We start from the raw sequence: 19,725 nt of genomic DNA on the forward strand, positions 1-19,725 counted from the left end.
GATCAGAGGTCCATTAACATCTTTTTCCCCTCTTCCATTATTGTCGTTGTCATATCATACAACTCTCCATTATTCATCCGTCCCCTCCGACGCTCTCAGCGGGGAGCGCTCGGGGCTCTGCAAACAAATCCTATAAATTCTCTAATTAATATTCATACAGTTTAGGCTTGTGATCAGAGTTCCTATAAATATCAGCCCCCACCCCTCCTCCCTTCCTCCCACTCTCACTCACTCCCTCCCTCCCTCCCTCCCTCATAGTACATATGCACTTATCCAACACACACATATGCACACTTTTTATCTGCCCTCTTTGACTCTCTCTGTTTTTGTTTTCCTTATTTTCTATCTGATCAGCAGCACACAGGTCTGCAGGGAGGAGATAAAGTCTCTTCGTCATCTTCCACTTCTTCTTCCACTTCTTGTTCTTGTTCTCCATCTAAACCCCTCCCCCACTGCCCACCACTACAGCACCCATCCTTCACACCACAGCTTATGGGGACCAAACTGGAGAGGGAGATGCACCAGAGTAAAGACAGTATGGAGGGGGAGATGGAAAAAAAAAAAAAAAAAAGATAGGAGCAATGTACAGCTCGTCCTGCAGAATGAACAAAGGCGTGTTGGTGATTTAGTGGCCATGCAACAGCCACTGCTGCTGCTGCTGCTGTTGCTGCTGCTGCAGCTGCTGCTTGGATTTACGCCAAATGTGCATTTCGATTGACCAAAGAGCGTGAGTGTCCCTCCATCCTGCACAGGCCGGGAATATGGAGGAGTGTGAGAGGCAGGTTGGGGAAGGAGAAGAGAGTAAAAGTATAAAAAGCATCCAGAGAAGAAGGTGTATAGTGTCTGTCATCTGTAGGAAAAACTGAGGAGAGATCTGATTCCTGTGCATCATCACTGCACATTTGTGTTGTTAAAGATTTCCTCTTTCTGAAGTGCTGTGGCCCCTGGGATGCAGATGTTTAATTTATTCAGGCTTTATATGATAATTCACAGCGCAGGGATGGGATGGGATGGGATGGGATGGGATGGGATGGGGTGGGATGGGAGGGGAGGGGAGGGGGGTGCAGGGATGGGAGAGACAGGGATGACACAGAGCCTTCAAGATCCATCTGAGCCAGCAGGGGGCTTCGCTCAAGAATAAATAGTTTGATGTCATTTTCTCCTCAGGGGAGCAGCGGGACCGGATGATGTGTGATGATCCCACTATCAAAGCTCCTGCCTGGACAGGACAGCACTTCATGGTAACTCCTATGTGCAAAATAAATAAATAAAAAAAAGAAAAGAAAGAAAAAAAGAAAAAAAAGCAGGAGAGTCCTCTTCCCACCTCCTCTGTAATTGGTCCCCTGTTGCAGCTCTGAGCTCGGTGCACGCGCCCCCGTGCGGTGGGAAGCGGAAGCGCGGGCGCCGCGGGGGGTTTAAAAGCCCCCGACTGAGCCGGAGCTGCCCACAGTAGCTGCCACGGAGCTCCGGGAAAAAGTTTTTACCTCCAACTACCACGGTCGACGACACTTCGAGGAGGACGAGGCAGCAGAGAGACAAAGAGACAGAGAGACATGGCCACTCAAGCACAGAAGCCGCCACACCTGCACCTGGCCGAGCTCACCGCGGCGCAGTTCATCGACATCTGGAAACACTTCGACGCAGACGGTCAGTGTCCAGCTGCCTGATAGTGTGTCATTCATAAATTAGTTTTTATTAGAAGATAAAGATGTAATTGTGAGAGGCATGTCAGATTCGTGTTCTCTGTGTGTTAAAACTATTTTATTTTCAGATAGAGTTAACATTTTATCCTCTTTTGCTTTTTAAACTTGAATATCATCCAATGAAGCGCTGAAATCAGCAACATATAAATATACTACGATATCATATATCACTAACTGCTGTAAGAAAATTTACATATTCAATCCTGTTGATCTGAAAAGGATATTTTAGATTCAGTATTTGTTGTTCGGTGTTTTCATTTTTCATATTTTTTCATAATCTTTTCTGCAGTAAAAAAAACCCCAAAACAAACAAAAAACCACACACACAATTATGAGATTTGATTTTAATGCTCTTACATCCGATGATATCATTTAGTCACTTAGTCAAGCTATATTCACTGTGATTACTGTAAATGTGTGAGGATCTGCAGCGTTTTATAGACCATGATGAGAAAAAACGAAATAACTCTCAGTTAAAGTTAAGTTATAGAGAAGGGGAAGATGAAAAAGAAAAAAAAGATAATGTAGGAGAGGGGGAGGGAGGATGAAAGATAAAAAAAAATGAGAGAGGGAGAGAAAAGAGGAGATGGGGGAGGGATGGATAGAAGAATGCAAGAGAGAGAGAGAGAGAGAAAAAAGGTAAGAAGGGTTTTGTTGGGAGGAGCTTCTGAATCTGAGAGCTTAGACTGGGATTGAACTGGTGTGTGTGTGTGTGTGTGTGTGTGTGTGTGAGTGTGAGAGAGAGAGAGAGAGAGAGAGAGAGAGAGAGAGAGAGAGAGAGAGAGAGAGAGAGAGAGAAGCAGTGATTGATATATAGGATATATAGTGATAGATTATTATTAATAGGCACAACAACTTAATGAATGGGCAGAACGGATTTTATATTTTTAATTAATGATGTATTGGAACTCATTTATAACAGAACTGAAACAATCAGTCGATTAATTGGTTCGTCAACTTGGCCCGCATTAATTGATCAATTTAGAAAATGATAAACACATTAATTAGATTAGATTAATAATAGAAATAAGCATTAGCTGTTGCAGCCCTGATCACATTATTTTATTATGTGATTAAAGCTGAGTTATGAGCTCATCATCTGCTGCTGTTGGATCAGTGTGGTGGATTCACTCTGAATTTGACAGAACTTTTTTCTTTTTCTTTTCTTTTTTTACTCAAATGCAAGTTATTAAAAAATGTACAGTGTGTACTGAGTTACACTGCATCACTGTCAAACAGCAGTCACGTGTGTGTGTGTGTGTGTGGCAGCCGAACTGCAGAGCAGCGCCGTCATTGTCCTGCTCCGTTTCACTACAAGCCTCTTCAGCTTTAGTGGTTTCATGATCCAACTACAACTGAAGGATTATTTTATGAGGCCATTCAAAAAAAAAAAAAAAAAAACCCAATGAAACAACAACGAAAAACCCTGTTAAACCCTTTGGAAACTCTCACTGTGTTTTCATCAACAACTGTGTCAGTGTTGGTCTGTTTTAACCACAACCACCATCTTTCTCTAAACTTAATTTAAAGGGATAGTTCAACATTTTGGCAAATTGGCCCATTGCCAAGCTATTTTTAGAACGGCGGAGCAGAGCCGCGAGCTGCTCAGAGCTACGCTACGGAGGCTAATGGGATTTCTTGGTTTCCCTCATCAAACTCATCAAATACACAATCCAACAACTCCAAAACACTCTTGTGGACAAGTTGTGACCTGCACATTCACCACGCTATGAGATAATAACAGAACGTTATGAGACAGAGTTGTTTTCGAGGTAAATGCAGAGACTGCTTGCTGAAAAACTGCCTCCGACGGGAACGCGCATCAGCGGTTTTGCATGAATTTACCTCTAAAACAACTCTGTCTTGTAACGTTTTGTTATTTTCTCATAGCGTGGTGAATGTGCAGGTCACAACTTGTCCACCAGAGCGTTTTGGAGTTGTTGGATTGTGTATTTGATGAGTTTGATGAGGGAAACCAAGAAATCCCATTAGCCTCCGTAGCTCTGAGCAGCTCACAGCTCTGCTCCGCCGTTTTAAAAATAGCTTGCACCAACAATTAAAGGTAACGAACCTACTCCTAAAACTATAGGGAACTATCTCTTTAACCCATTTTATGGTGATCAATCAAAAATAATTAATTAATTAACTAATTGATTAATTAATTGGTCATTTTTGTGACATTTTCCCAACAGTTTTGGATCAGAAAATACTTAATTGACATTTCTTCTGTCATTTCAGATGCCTTGGATTGTCAAAAACCTCTCATATTAAATCAGGTTACATTTTAAAACAATGTATTGATCAAGCAATAGATGGGAGTGTAAATATCCAGCCGATCAACAACTTATTGATCCAGAGCCTTTCAGACCTAGACAATCCAGAGGTTGAGGGTCACCACACTAGTGGAAGGTGCAGAGGAGACACCGGTTAACCAATCAGTTAATTTTCTTTGGGGCTTTTAAGCCTTTAATTGATTGGACTGCTGTAGAGAGACATGAAATGGGGAGACAGAGAGGGGGAATGACCTGCAGCAAAGGGCCGATGGAAGGTCAGCAAGGACAATAGCCTCTGCATATCGGGCACCCGCTGAGCTAAACACCCCATAAAGTGAATTTTCATAGCTGATGAGAAACGTTTTTGGAGCCCTGCAGCGATGTGAATAAAGTGAACACCTCACCCTCCAAAGTGAGACCAATTGTTTTATCTGTGACATATTATAGAAATGTCACTTTTTGAAGGCTCTCTAACACGTATTTGGGTGTTTGTCTTGCCTTCCGGCCCCCAAAATGTGAGAATTGACAAAAAAATCTGTAATTTTCCATGTGGTTCTACGAGCTGTTCCCTTGGTTGTCTGACAATGATTTAATTAGTTTTCAAATTTGCATAAAACCACCCCTACCTGTAAGTACAGGTACCAGTAGAGGGGGCGGGGCTAGTGAGCAGTGGCTCATTTGCATTTAAAGGGACAGACGCTGAATCCAGCCGTTCTGAACAGGGCTGTTTTGACCAGATGAAAAGAGCTGTGATGTTTGATCCTCGGGGTATTTTGACCGAAGCACGTCACAGAGATGTCTTGAAGACACATGAGAACTATTATAATTGTGGAAAAGGGGCATATCATGTCTCCTTTAAAGGAAAACCTTCAATAACTTTATTGATAATCAACCATTATCCTCAGCAGATGTGTCCGGATCAAAACCTGATGCTGCGAAATCGGACATAGAACAACTTTGACTTTGAGTAAACTAGGATCAGTCTAGTTTTAGTGTGTTTGAAGGACTGTTGTTGCAACTGGTCGTTTCCGCAGCGAGGCCACAGGACAGCGCCTCCTACTGGCTGCAGTGAGTCCACTTCTGCAGGGAAGCTGCTACACACTGGATGAGATACAGAGAGTTCCTCTTGATCATATAGGAATAAATCCCACTCAGCTCATCCATATTGTGGCTCCTCCTTTTTCGAAACCATTCTGTCTTTTTGGTCGTTTCCACTCGTTATGAGTCAGGCAGCTGCTGGACTGTTGTCGAGTTGCCGTTGAGCAATCGGCTGCTGAGCTGTGGTCGAAAATGTTTTGGGCGAGAGAGAGAGAGAGGGGGAGCTGCATCTGCTCAGTGTGCAGTGGTGCGCTCCATGTGGCAGCTGAGATTTGTGCTGCAGCTAAACTCGTCCCAGTGAACTGAGAACACGGGCGACGACGACGACGTATGTGGGCTTCAATACAAACCGTGGGATTTGAACACACTCATGCCTCATCACAGGTTATCTGTTGTTTGCCCACCTGAGATACTGTAGATTTGGAGTGGATTTAATCCCCTCTCTCACTTTGATTATGTAACCAACTTCATGGGAGAAACTGGACGTCTGTATGATGCAGAGCTTTACAGTTTATTTAAACACGACAATGAAGATCCCTTTGTCTTTGTCCATCTTATTTTTATTTCTCATTTACTTATTCACTTGACAGAGATAGAGCATATATAAAAAAACATTTCTGCAAATATGCCAGATTTAGCCAAAAGGCTCGTTTCCATCTGTCTGGGCAGGCCTTAAAGCAGAAGTAAGCGATCCGGTCGTTTGGCTAACTTTCTGTCAGCCGATGGAGTTAGCAGTCCCCACCCTCGTCCCTACGTCACCACATTCACGCGCATCCCTTGGCTGCACACACAGAGATGACTGCCCCTTTATGCCGTTCTCTCTCCTCATTGGATAAAGGTTGTAGGATACAAGGAAAGTTTTCTCCTCGGCTTACAGCAGAGTAGAGTGACTGACAGACCCGTGTTTCAGACCAAACACTCTATGTAAGTGATTGCTGTCGGAAGATATAACTATTTAAGACTTATATTAACACAAATATTCCGCTTACTTCTGCTTTAATTTCATACATAGGCTACATGTATAATGACAATAAAGTATCTTAAATCTTAAAGGCTGAAACAAAACAAAAACAGAAAATTTAAAAAAGACAATCTTTAAAAAGCCGATCAATAGGCTACAACTAGTCAAAAAAGGTTAAAACATCTGACCTGTAGCTATAGGTACAGACATCAGCAGTAGCTTCTCTCTATTGGGAAATAACGTATAGCCTACATGTGTATTCTCCTTTTTCTTGCGGCGCACATTTGTGTCACACTTTATCACACTTTATCACACTCTTTTCCCCTCTTTGCTGCACTTGGTTTAACTTAACCACCCTCTGCCGACCCAGCTGGAAAGACCCAGCCAAGCAAAGAGCAAAGCAGCACTCAGTAAAAAATAATTATTACTGAGTGAGTCAGTGATCACAAAGTCAAAAAGAAAAACAATCTAAACATTTTCTTTGGACGACTGAGGGAACATTTATTTGTAGCACTGGTTTTGATATCATGAGACTTTGAATTTATCTTCTGTCGTCTCCATCCATCCACCCCATTGGCTGTCCTACTGCTTATCTGTGCAGGGCTGTCAAAACCCTCCTTTAAATGAAATATCTCCACAACTAATAACACAGACATCTTGACGACTATTGTAGATGCTGGTCATTACAGACGCATAATGAGCCGTGCAGTGATGAATAACTGTAATGAAATCGAGGATGAGTGTCAGGTAATAACGAGGCCCTTTTTTTTTTTTAGTGTTTGCGTTGTCAGCGTTGTTTGGTCTCCTCCTCTCCTCACCCAGAACTTTGCGTCCCATCATCTGAAAACAGCAGCTCAGCCAAAGCACAGATGGTGACATGCATGGAGCACCTATCAAATACGACGTGGCAATGAAGCTATGCAGACTAGAGGACGGGGGGAGAGAAGAGGAGGGGGAGGTGGGGGGAGGTGAGGGAGAAAACGATCAGAAAGGAAAGGAGATGAAAGGATAAGAGATTAAGAGATAGAGATGGGGGGCAGGGTGGATCTCTGCATTTTATTCTGTACATCAGTGTTTTATTCTGAATTGAAATAACAATTTTATTAACGTCTATTTTTGTAAAGGGTTCAAACCTGGCCCCCTCCCCTCTCCCACCCACGCCCCCCCCCCCCCCCCCCCCCCCCCCCACCGTCCTCCCCGTGTCCTCGCTCGGGCTGCAGACAGATGGAGCTCATTCTTGTGATTAAAAAGAGAGTGCTGAGTGTCCTATATGTTTCTCCCTGCTGTGACTTGCAGGCAAACCAGCGGAGTAAATTATTGTATTAAATTAAATTAAATTATCCCCCCTCCCACCCAAACCCCCCCTCCCTGATCATGTGACTTGTTAGAAGAAAGTACAAATCCGGACACAGGACAAAACGCTCCAGTAAGCATAAGTCTGATTGCCCAGTTTCACCCTCTCAGGCAAGAACTCACTCGTTATAGCGCTCGCTCACTCTCCAACTGTGTGTTTTTTTGGGGGTTTTTGCTGCAGCACATCACTCAATCTCCAGAGTCTCTGCCACGGCTAAATGCAACATTTGGCAACAGAGATGTGAATATATGAATATGAATATGAGACGTTATATATGGTATACACCCTCGTTGTTGTGCAGGCTAGTGCGCCTTCACTTCATCAGAGTGGGTTTGCAATTAAAAGTTGTTGTTTTTTTAGAGGTGATGTAACGTGTTAATCGTCCTATTGACCAGCCCTGAGCCGTGTTTCGCCTCGTCTTGTGCCTCGTCAAAACTTCAGGGCTAAACGGAGCAAATACTCTAAGAAGAGCTCAAGCTGATGCAGGAACAGCTGTAAGCAGATGTGCAGTCTGGATGCAGTCCAAGTGAGCCGCTCTGCAAACTGCTGCTCACTTGGATTCAGTCACACACCACTTGACCGGACAAACACTCGAAGTTTGGCAAAAGACGCCCTCCCTCCCTCCCTCCGCCTCCTCCCTCCCCCTCTTCCCCCCTCCTCCTTCTTCTCCTTTAGTGACCTTTAATCTTTCATCCAGATCTTAACTCTTTTAATCAAACTTTTGCACAGTCAACAAAAGCTCCAGGCGACTTAAAAGCTTCACAACATAATTTGTGCCAAACTAATTTAGTTCCCTCTGCTCGCTCCGCAGGAAACGGTTACATCGAAGGGAAGGAGCTGGAGAACTTCTTCAAAGAACTGGAGACCGTCAGGCGAGGAACCAGCGTGGTGAGAGCGGCGAGCAGCACGCCACGGAAAACATGTGGTCACATTCACACAAAGTGACACGAGTCAAAACAATACAAGAGCATATTAATCACAGTTACCAAGATGCCAAAGTTTCCACTGTGTTTTTAAACCATTGGACAATAAAGTCTTCTTATCTTATCTGTTATCTAAATTACATTACAAAACAAATGAAATATATTGTTAGTGAGCGTTTGGTTGTCATGCATTACGTTTCATACATAAATGACTTGCAAACAATAAGTCTATAAATCTTATCTTTAGGGTTGATTATCTTGAATATATTTTTAAATAAAAATCTGCATTATCTTAAGTGTCTTTGAACTGTGGTTTGGTTTACATGCAGGATCCTTCACATGCAGCATTCAAAGAGAAGTTGAAGGAGTTCATGGCCAATTTTGACAAGAACACTGACGGGAGGATCGAAATGTCTGAGGTGAGAGAGAAAAAATCAAAAACAGCTTATTTAACTTCGCAATGCGACTTTTGTTTCCTGTGTTCATAGATTGTAGTTGATGTCTATCTTCATGGATAGACAACTACGATATTAATCTCTTCATGTCTCTTCATCCTCCATCCTGCAGTTGGCTCAGATTCTTCCCACAGAGGAAAATTTCCTGCTCTGTTTCCGAGAGTTTGTTGGATCCAGCTCTGAATTCATGGCAGTAAGTTGCTCTACTGTATATTCATCTGTTTATTTTTTTACCATATTATATCAATGCCTAATGATGTCATTATAGACTGTAACTATATATTAGATCTGCTAAGTAAGGCTCCCCCACACATCAAATCTGATTCAGTTTAATCATTGTAAAGAGGTTTGAGTTTTAAATAACGTTTCCCAAACAAGTTAGGGTGCACGTTTAATGTGGAAACAGCCAATAAATGTTGGATATTAAACTAAAACTGCACCATGATTGATATTAAAAGACATAACTGGTGTAAATTCTCTTCTGAGTAAGTCTTTAAGCTTTTTATTTTATCCATAAATTAGTTTTGTCAGCGGCTAACGACGGTTGTCGTTTACAGTCACTACACACATAAAGCTTTAAACTGCATTTAAACCTCAGCTGTCGGCCTGAAAGCATCTAAATATTACACACGGTGAAGGAGTTACCTTAAACTGAACGTTTTAATATTTAATACCTTTTCCAACATCAAAACACTGCCATGTTTGACACGCACATCTCGATCAGTCGCCTAAACCGCACAAAAGAGCAACTTCAGCTGCACATGTTAGAGAGGAAACTGTGAGGCATTAAACATCTGGACCTCTGTGATATAAAACAAGTGCACGTACAGTACAGTAGGTTACACTGACATGGCTGCACTGTGATTGAGCAGAGCTTTCAGTGGTGTGATGTTCGGGCGGCTCAGCGTGTTCTCAGACGTCCATACATTATGAATGGACCGCAGCTTTCTGCAGGGGAAAGGCAGGGCGAGTGCTGGAGGGTTTTAGGTATCCATCTTTGATGAGGCCTCGACAAATTCTATAATTACACAATGTCGGATGACACCGCTGTCATTTCTCTTTATTGTAGTCTTTTTTTTCTCTGACATGTATTTCTCATTTTGTCATTGTGGTTGATGTGCACGTGTTTTTTGAAAGCAACTACAACAACACAACTGTTCCCTCCCACAGGCCTGGCGGAGGTACGACACCGACCGCAGCGGCTACATCGAATCAAACGAGCTGAAGGTAAAACACGTCAAACTCTGCAATACGACTAATTAACGTGGAATGATTTAATACAGCAAACACTTACTGGTCTTCACTCCGACTCATGACCTTTAGTTTGTGACTGAGAAAGACCCAGTGATTGGTTGAAAGATTCAGATTTTAAAATGTTTTTGTCTCATCTAAATCTGTTCTCCTTTCCATAATGAGTGGGTAATTTCACACAAGAGAGATCAGTGAATACAGTTAGTGGTTAATATAGGGTGACCAACCATACTTTGATTTCCAAAAAGGAGGACACTTGGCTCTGCCTCACTTGAAGTTTACACAAAGTAGGCTATGCCTCATCTGTATGGATAGAAAATTCAGCTATACAAAAAAATAATAACTCTCTATAACCAGAGAATAGTTAATACATCTGAATGGTACAAAAATAAAATAAAAACATCTGGAATTAAATAATGATAGAATGATAGTTTTTTGTTTTGTTTTTTGTGATGAGCTCCCTGACATTTTAATTTCTCTGAGGGATGAATAAAGTTTTACTCTTCTCTACTCTCTAGAAACGATTCTGTATTAGAAAATCAACCTATAACAAATTTGTCAAGGAGTCTTTTCTGTAATTCATCAGTATAGCTACACTCAAACCTGAGGCGCTGCAGTAAGGAGTCAGCCTTAATGGTTTGTGCTTCACTGCAGCATCTTGTAATCAGAGTCAAAGCTGCTCCAGCGCTTGTTCACAGACAACAAAGTACCGTAGTCTCCTGTGCAAGATCACACTTAATGGCCTCGTGAAAAACAATGAAAAAACTGGACATTTTCACCCTAATTAATACGTTTCATGCACCGTGTGTGTGCAGCACTTGGTGGTAAACAAACCTCAGCTGAGATAATGAGAAACCTCTGTGTCATGGCGGTGATATAACAGGTGCTACAGTCTCTATTGAATCCGCATGAAAACAAACGCTTTTCCTCTTCCTCTTCCTCCTCTCACATCATGAGGTCCGTGTAATGACACCAGCTTTTTCTGTTTCACCACAACGACTGCAGACTGAGATCATCACATCATCCGAGCACTGACCGTAGTCGTTCTCTCTCTCTCCTCTCTCCTCAGGGTTTCCTGTCAGACCTGCTGAAGAAGGCAAACAGAAACTACGATGACAAGAAGCTCAATGAGTACACACAGACTATTGTGAGCATCATTAGGCACAGAAATTGTTTGTCTTTTCGCTTTGTTTTCGGACTTTAAAGGCCAAGACTTTCACCACCATGTAATATCCTCCATCTTTTCTCTGTCAGGACATATTCATTTAAACATAACATTGACGACTGCATTATCGCTTATGCAGCCCATAAACAGAGAAGAACTGTGCACTTCCTAAACCAAGAATCATTTTATTGGATGTATTACATTATATATTCATTACCGTTAACTTCGTCCACCTCTCTGTCAACAACGATGCCTTTGTGCTCATATTTTCCCGTCTGTATCTTTTGGCTGCAGCGTTTCGACACAGTGTAACTCAAGTCGCTGCCCTGAAGCTTTGAATTTTAATGTCTTGTTTAATATCTTGAGCGACATAACACACTTCACCTGTATTGCTGAAACATCACTTTTCGAGCCACCAGCATCAGTCAGCCATCCGTGGGCTGAACTCACTTAACTGCTGCCATTTAATCTCACTCCAATGGTTATGTCTTACATTTGATGTGTGTGTGTATGTGTGCAGCATTTTTGGTGACAAAATCCTTGTTCATTTTTTTTCTGCGCAGCTCAGGATGTTTGATCTGAATGGAGATGGCAAGCTGGGCCTCTCTGAGATGGCAAGGTGAGTGTTACTTCACTTCATTTGTCTGTTTTTTTAACACTTTTTTTCCGCCCCCAAGAACATTGACAATATAATACAACTAATAACATAAAACCTTTTCTTTACTCCAGGCTGTTACCGGTGCAGGAAAACTTCCTGATGAAGTTCCAGGTAAGTTTGGACTCAAACACACCAGCGTCCTTCTGTCAGGTAGTTGAAGAGACAGGACCCAAATGCAGACAATTTATTTATTTATTCACTTACTGACAAAAACTCAAGGAGCAGGAACTGAAGCAAAACGCAGGACACAGAACACAGGGTACAAGTGCAGACGATTCGACAAAGACAAAGGGAGACATTGAGGTTAAAGGGATACTTCATCCAAAATCGATAATTTACCAATTTTCTACTCTCCGTCATGCCAAGGAAGGGTTCGGAGAACTTTCAGAGTCATCAAAACGCTTTCATATAATGGTGGCGGATAGAGTTCACTTTTGAATCGTCCAAAACACACACTATGAAACATCCAAATACCTCCATACTGCTCGTCCGTACTGACCCAAGTGTCCTGAAGCCGCCACATGAAAAAGTTGTTGGAAAAATTAATTTGATCTCTGTTTTTAGCCTTGTTGTAGCAGTAGCTCCCAGTGGCTGAGTGAGATGCGTGAGATTTGCTGTGAGATGTTCTTCCGTGTTTACATCATACATCCAATGGTTTACAACGACGAACGAACATCTCGCAGCAAATCTCGCGCATGCGCACAAACATCAACAGAGCCACTGGGAGCTACTGCTACAACAAGGATAAAAACAGAGATCACTTGGGTCAGTACGAACGAGCAGTATGGAGGTATTTGGATGTTTCATAGTGTGTGTTTTGGACGATTCAAAAGTGAACTCTATCCGCCGCCATTATATGAAAACTCGTTGCCAGCCGGACCCCCCCTGAACTCCAAAAGCATTTTGATAACTCCGAAAGTTCTCCGAACCCTTCTTGGCATGACGGTGAGTAGAAAATTGGTGAATTATTGATTTTGGGTGAAGTATCCCTTTAAATAGGCAAGTACACACACGTGGTGGTGCAGTCACAAGAGGGAGAACACAGGAAGACAAGACAGGAATTTCAAAATAAAACAGGGAACAACACGTCAACGGAAGTGACACCAAGACTTTCACAATAAGACAGGACGCCGACCATGGCGCCTTCGAACCGAGTGCAACAGCGTTCATATGAAACGTTGTGTCGAAGCAGCCGAAGATTCGTCCTGCTGACAGTGACAGATTCAGAATAACACAATGACACATTATTGGATTCACTACAAGAGGATTATTTGTCATCAAAGGACTGAAGCAACATATGGGGCATTGACACAAATGCGTGTTTACTGATGTTAAGTCCTTTGGGAATTAAATATTTCAGTGTGACATTTCTTTGAAAACATCATCATGTTTTCAATCCCATTAAAAAAATCAACACTGGACACAGATATTATCTATTAAGTGATTTGGATAATTGGAGTCAAATTATTCAGATTAAAGACCGAGGACTTTAATTTGCGTCTTAAAATAAAATATCTTATTCTGCTGTTTGAGGCTACACTTCGTCACTCTGTCCGCTGTTGTTTTGATCGTTAAAGACAAGGGGGCAGTTGTGGGTCTGAGAAGTGAAGCTCACTTCCGCGTTCAAAAAACTGCAATCCCCTCGGATTCCTCTGGGGGCTGGTGTCAGAAGGGAGCATTCCCCATAGACCCCCATGTTAAAATCGCCGATTTTACATCCTCAGTAAACATGTTAAAAGCCTGGTGTCAGAACGTTTTTTTTTCTCAATCGATAGTTTCTACCCCCGCACACACTCTGAGGGGGGTGAATTTTTTTTTAACTCTACCGTTTTACTGTTATTAGGTTAAAACTCTGGCCAATTAGGGCGCGGAAACGTTGAGTGACAGGTCCGAGCAGCTCCGTGGACAGCTGCTTCGAGGCCAGTGGGCGGGTTCTCGGCCGGCCAATCCAACATGGCGCTGTTCAGGCCGCCATATTTGAGTCACAAAAACGACTCCCCAAAACCAATGGGTGACGTCACGGACGCTACGTCCATTCTTTTTACAGTCTATGGTTAAAGAGCCACAGTTTGCAGCACAGCGGCAACGTTAATCTACATAGATCTGCCGCATGCATTTTGTCATGAACTGTATGTTCCCATATGTACATCGTGGCTCCGGAGAGCAGATCAACAATTCCTTTCTGACAGAGGATTAGTCTGTCTGATCAGGATTAACTCAACTCTAGTCCCAGTTATCATAATCTCCATGGATTAATATCAGTTCTGGATCTGGTGGGGCTTTTACCGCTGTCTAGAAATATCCATCCATTTCTAATAATTTTCACCGCTCTCTCTCTCTCTCACAGGGCATCAGGCTGACCGTCAAAGAGTTCGACTCCCTCTTCACCTTTTATGATAAGGTGAATAGTGCATGGGTGTTTGTGATACTACTGTATGTGATATGTGTTGGTTATTGTGTGATAGAGTGGCTCAGTGAGGCTCAGGCTAAATGTTTAATTTAAATACATTTCATGATGGAGGAAAACTCGCTAACTTAAGGTGGATCCTCTGGGGACCATGAATGTCTTTACAAAATACATTGGTTGTCCATCAAATAGCTGTCAGGATCAGACTGGATGGCAGCAGGGAGACAGAAAAGACAGGGAGACATACATCACCAGATTTTCCACATTTCTAGACTTTATTGTCATACACCGTATGAAATATCTCAACAACTGTTCATGGAGGATGAGTCTCTGTGCAGATTTATTCTCTGTCCATCTACTGTCACTGTGAGATTTGAATTTGTGAAAGTGAAATGATTGGAGAAAGATAGATTTTCATGTTCCCCTCAGGATCATCTTCTGATTTTTTCCTGCAGCACCATCGTCAGCCTCAGTAGTATGGTGTTTAAAGGGATAGTTCAACATTTTGGCAAATTGGCCTATTGCCATAATCCTTATAGTTTTAGGAGTATATTTCATTACCTTTAATTGTCAGAGCTGTTTTTTGAGGTTTCCCTCATCAAACTCATCAAATACACAATCCAACAACTCCAAAACGCTCTTGTGGACAAGTTGTGACCTGCACATGCAAAACCGCTGATACGCGTTTCCTTCGGGGGCAGTTTTTCAACAAGCAGTTTCTGTATTTGCCTCAAAAACAACTCCATCTCATAACGTTCTGTTATTATCTCATAGCGTGGTGAATGTGCAGGTCACAACTTGTCCACCAGAGCGTTTTGGAGTTGTTGGATTGTGTATTTGATGAGTTTGATGAGGGAAACCAAGAAATCCCATTAGCCTCCGTAGCGTAGCTCTGAACAGCTCACGGCTCTGCTCCACCGTTCTAAAAATAGCTTGCACCGACAATTAAAGGTAACAAACCTACTGCTTTGACTATAGGGATTATGGCAATGGGCCAATTTGCCAAAATGTTGAACTATCCCTTTAAATAAGACATGTGGTGTGTGTGTGTTTGTTTGTGAGGTTGTTTGTCTCTATATGTCAGCCCAGTTATAAAATAGTGGCCCGTCCACGTCTGATGGGATTGGCTGCGTGGTAAACTGGTGCAGACAACGTCAGCACGGTGGCACTGTTATAGACTTAAGTCTCGTTCGTACATAAAATACTTTTAGGAAGATCTGTTGAGCTTCATCTCTCCCTCGTTGTCTCTTTCACCAGGACGGTAATGGATATATTGATGAGCAGGAGCTGGATGCGTTGCTGAAGGACCTCTGCGACAAGAACAAATTGGTAATGAATAGTTTTGCCTATTGATTGATCAGCTCAGGTTGCTTTTCTTCTTGCCAAATATAGAGCTGAGATTAAATGGCTGCCTACTGTACCATCTGTACAGTAGACGACTTTGTTCCCGCTGACTTTTGTGACTTTTCTTTGTAAAAAAAAAACCAAAAACAAACTTGTTGACAGGACGTGGACTCATCAGGAGTTGGCGGCTACAAGAAGAGCATCATGGCTCTGTCTGATGGAGGGAAGATGTACCGCACCGAGCTGGAGATCGTCCTCTGCCGCGACTCCACGCTGTGACCTCCCTGCCCGGGACCCCCCACCCCCACCGCCCCCCCTCCCTCCCTTCTACCTCCTGATGTAATCTGGTGCATGTGTGACCCTGAACCTCGCAACACGCCGCTTAAGAGTGAAAACAAAAGTCTACTACTGACCCTGCTCTTTTAGCTTTATACCCTCCGATTTTTTTTTAAAATTATTATTATTTTTATTATCATTAATAATAATACTTTTCAAGCAGTTCCATAGTGAAATAGCCACTTTCTATACTTAGAAATATATTGTGTTATTTATTATTTATTTGTTTGGATTCCTGTTTTTAATAATATGCATTTGTAATTTTTAAATTAATCTCATATCTATATGTTCTTCTCCCCCTGAATTTGAAATGGATATTTGTTCTGTAGCATCTCTTCATTTATATTATTATATTTATTTCTATTTAATTTGATATAATATTATATAATTTGATGAGGCTTTAACTGTTCAATCAAAGACATTATACTGAGAGGTGAATAAATATAACATGACAACTGTTGTCCCATTTCTTCACTGGCACAGATGTTCATCCAAATGATCTTCTGTTACAGCTCAGCCACTTCACTGCACCTACAATAAAAAGGTTTGTTTAGTGTTTTCTCTCAGTGGGATGTAAAGAAAAAATAACCCCCCACCCCTCCCTTCGCTCCCTCACTCGGATTGGTTCCGGTGAAGATTACAGCTCTAGTGCAGATGCCCAGAGCAGAAATGTTTTCTCCAGAGTGCTCCACCTTCACTCTCTAATCTCCTGGTAAAAGAAAATATGAAGTGGAAAAAGCTTGTGCTGCTCCATTTTTCATAGAGGAGGGTCTCTGAGGCTTCTGTGGCACTTTGAGATGAAGCGAGCAGAGGAGGACGAGCTGAGAGACGAGGGACAACGAAAACACACACACAGCAGAGCGATTGTCTCACTCCTGCTTGCTTGTGTATACACTATACACAACACCAGAAAACACAACATGACAACCAAAGATCTGCAGTTAATTAACTGAATCATGTGTATCTCACCCAAAATGTATCTGGACCTACAATATAATACAGAATAATATATGTAAACAACAGTATATCTTTATTATACTGTATTTTATATAATGTAGTTCATTCTCAAGACGACGTCCTTGTTTACTTTTCCGTTTCTCTCTATAGGACAAAGTGTCGACACACCCCCGTGTTTCACTCTTATGGAACAGTCTACCTTCCATAAATTAATCATCAGCTCTTTCATCTTTAATTGAACTCACTATCTTTAAAGCACATGCCTTCACACACACTCACACACACATGCACACACCATCACTGCAACTACACAGACACTCACTCATACTCAAAAACAATACAGCGCCCACACACACACACACACACTGCACACAGGAACACACAAGGGCACACAGCGAAGTCCAAGCTGTGTGAACTGCTGACAAGAAGGAAAAAGAAAGTTACATCCGCTCTGATTCCTTCACACACATCAGCCCCATTCACGAGTGAGACACAAGATCGAAAAAGACAGATGAGATTCCTTCTGTTATCTACACTCTGTACAGCTGCACACACACATACACATACACACACATACACACAGACACACACACATACACCACACAAGATGCCATCATGCTAATGTTTGTCTTTCACTCTGTCATCATTGTCTTTATCGTGGCTACTATTAAACACAACACACTGTGCTAAATGTTCCATAAAATGAATATTTTTTTTGCTGTTGATGGATCCAAATGTTTAACATAATAATAACATTGTTAATGGAGGAGAGTGTTTGTCTCTGTAAAGACATACTGTAGATGCTGTGAGGTTTTCAGGGTTTATGTTGCCCTAGAAGATCCGTGCAATTATCAGTGATATTTTTGGATCTGACTCTCGGGGGATGTTTTTTTTTTTTCCTTTTCTTTTACCATTGAAAATGCATAAACCATATTGCAGCACCCATCATACAGTATATGTAATCCACTTCTTATGTTACATTTACTATGATTCCAGTTTCTGCTCCTAGAAAAGTGCGGCTCAGGGGAATATTACAGTAATAAACACCTTCTACACATGCACAGGTGTTTTCAATTGTTGTGGTTGATTAGGTCTCTGCTCAGGTGGAAGTTGACTGGAAAGATGCTGGAATTACATGAGGTCAGTAAGCCAGTCCTTGTAATAGTAAGAATACTAAAGGTGCATTAGGTAAATTATAGATTATAGATAAATCTGCTTCAAATCCAGGTCCTGAGATGGTGAAAATGTCCAGAGAAGATTTCTACACAGCCTCTCTTATGGGTTTGAAACAGGTGTACAGCCCTCTCATTGTAAATTAAAAAAAAAAAAGGCATCCTCCTATAGTTTTATCTTTACTGTACATCTATAATTCTTCTTAAATACACATTCACCCAATTCTCTCGTCTCAGTTTTATCCATTATTCTTCGTCTCCTGCTTTCATTTTAATGCTTCTTTCAGCTCTGCTCTTTTTGCTCCACAGATCCTCAAGCTCCTGCTTCTCATGAGATATTAAACCATCATTAGTTCCCATGGTTTAAGGACAAATGGAGAAAGGGTTATCGGGTTAGGATTAGTTAGAGAATTGCAGAAAGATTTAGATCATGTTTATACTAACTTCAGCTTATACACTGACAGACATATAGCACAAACACTGAGATGTTAAACCCACTATGAGACAAAGGTAAAAAAAGAAGAAGAAAGAAACGCTGCATATTGCAAGCAAATACAAAATGTAAAACTGTAAAAGCAACATTTTTCTTCTGTTTCTCAAGATATATGAAACATTGGGTATGTGAGTGAATTCTCTTTCACATGATAGGTTTTTGGAAATAGCTATATTTCCTCCAGTCCAACAGCTGTTGTCTGCATGGTTGCAGGAAAATGTTTCTGGCTCTGTTGTGTGATGCTCTGACAATGAGGTTGTAATTCTTGTAATTTCTTAGAGACAGATCATACCTGCCATCTTCACTTACTGCAGTAGCACCTAGATAAAGGTACTTGCAAGTGGGAATTTCAGTGTGTGTCAAACATAAATCTTCACTCTTCATGTCATTTTTAAGAAAACATTTCAACACCGGTTTAAGCTGCTGCCAAAGAAGCAATAGGTGCTGGTGGTGAAGGTCTCCACCTGGTGGGAGGAAGCAGGCGCAGCACTCATGCACAGAAAAAGTAAACCGGTGATGTTTGAATGTAGTCCATACACTGTTTTCCTGAAATGTATCACAATTAATCATTAAATCTTCTTAGACCTGTAAAAATCACAATGGCCACAAACATTCAAATTTACCTGCATAGATCTAGAAAGGTCAAGACTGCTAGATTAACATACAATACATACAAAACAGCTGCAGCTCAAAAGATGGTGCCATGTTTATAGTGTTGTACTGTCCTCAACTGGACATATCGAGTAACTACACAATGCTACTGCTAAAAAAAAATATTTCTGCAATCAAAATAGTGTCACATAGTTGTGTGAAGTAGCTGTAGCCATAATGTGGTTGGGTTGTGTATTATGTAACCGACTTTGCTGGTTATAATAATCACTTGGAAAGACAACAATCGTCATGGGAGATAAATTGCTTTAAAGCTGAAACACCTCTGCAAACTTGTTTATATCTAGTTAAAGAGATTACTGTCAGGCTTAAAGGTGTTCAGAAATGGCCAAAACACACTATTCAGTATTTTTACACTTTAAGAAAGTAGACTTGTTTTAATACAATGGTCATGGCTCCTTCCTACACAGAATATAAAGTCGGACGCACCTTTTTTTTTCCTCAATGAAAATCTTATTTAACATTTGGAAATATACAGACATTCAGCATATAGAAATAGAGTCATA

General features: G+C 41.5%; 1 protein-coding gene across 1 annotated transcript; it reads left to right on the forward strand.

The window, feature by feature from the left end:
• Positions 1-1,553: 1,553 nt before the first annotated feature.
• LOC311007208 (calretinin-like) lies at positions 1,554-15,871 on the forward strand (the record flags this gene model as incomplete). Its single annotated transcript, XM_084000315.1, has 11 exons — positions 1,554-1,647; positions 8,201-8,277; positions 8,642-8,731; positions 8,880-8,960; positions 9,938-9,994; positions 11,088-11,165; positions 11,747-11,802; positions 11,913-11,952; positions 14,189-14,242; positions 15,506-15,577; positions 15,755-15,871. 11 exons carry the CDS (start codon positions 1,554-1,556, stop codon positions 15,869-15,871), a joined length of 816 nt encoding a protein of 271 aa, XP_083856441.1.
• Positions 15,872-19,725: the final 3,854 nt, after the last annotated feature.

Source organism: Trachurus trachurus, assembly GCF_905171665.1.
Source record: "Trachurus trachurus genome assembly, chromosome: 3".
NCBI lineage: Eukaryota > Metazoa > Chordata > Actinopteri > Carangiformes > Carangidae > Trachurus > Trachurus trachurus.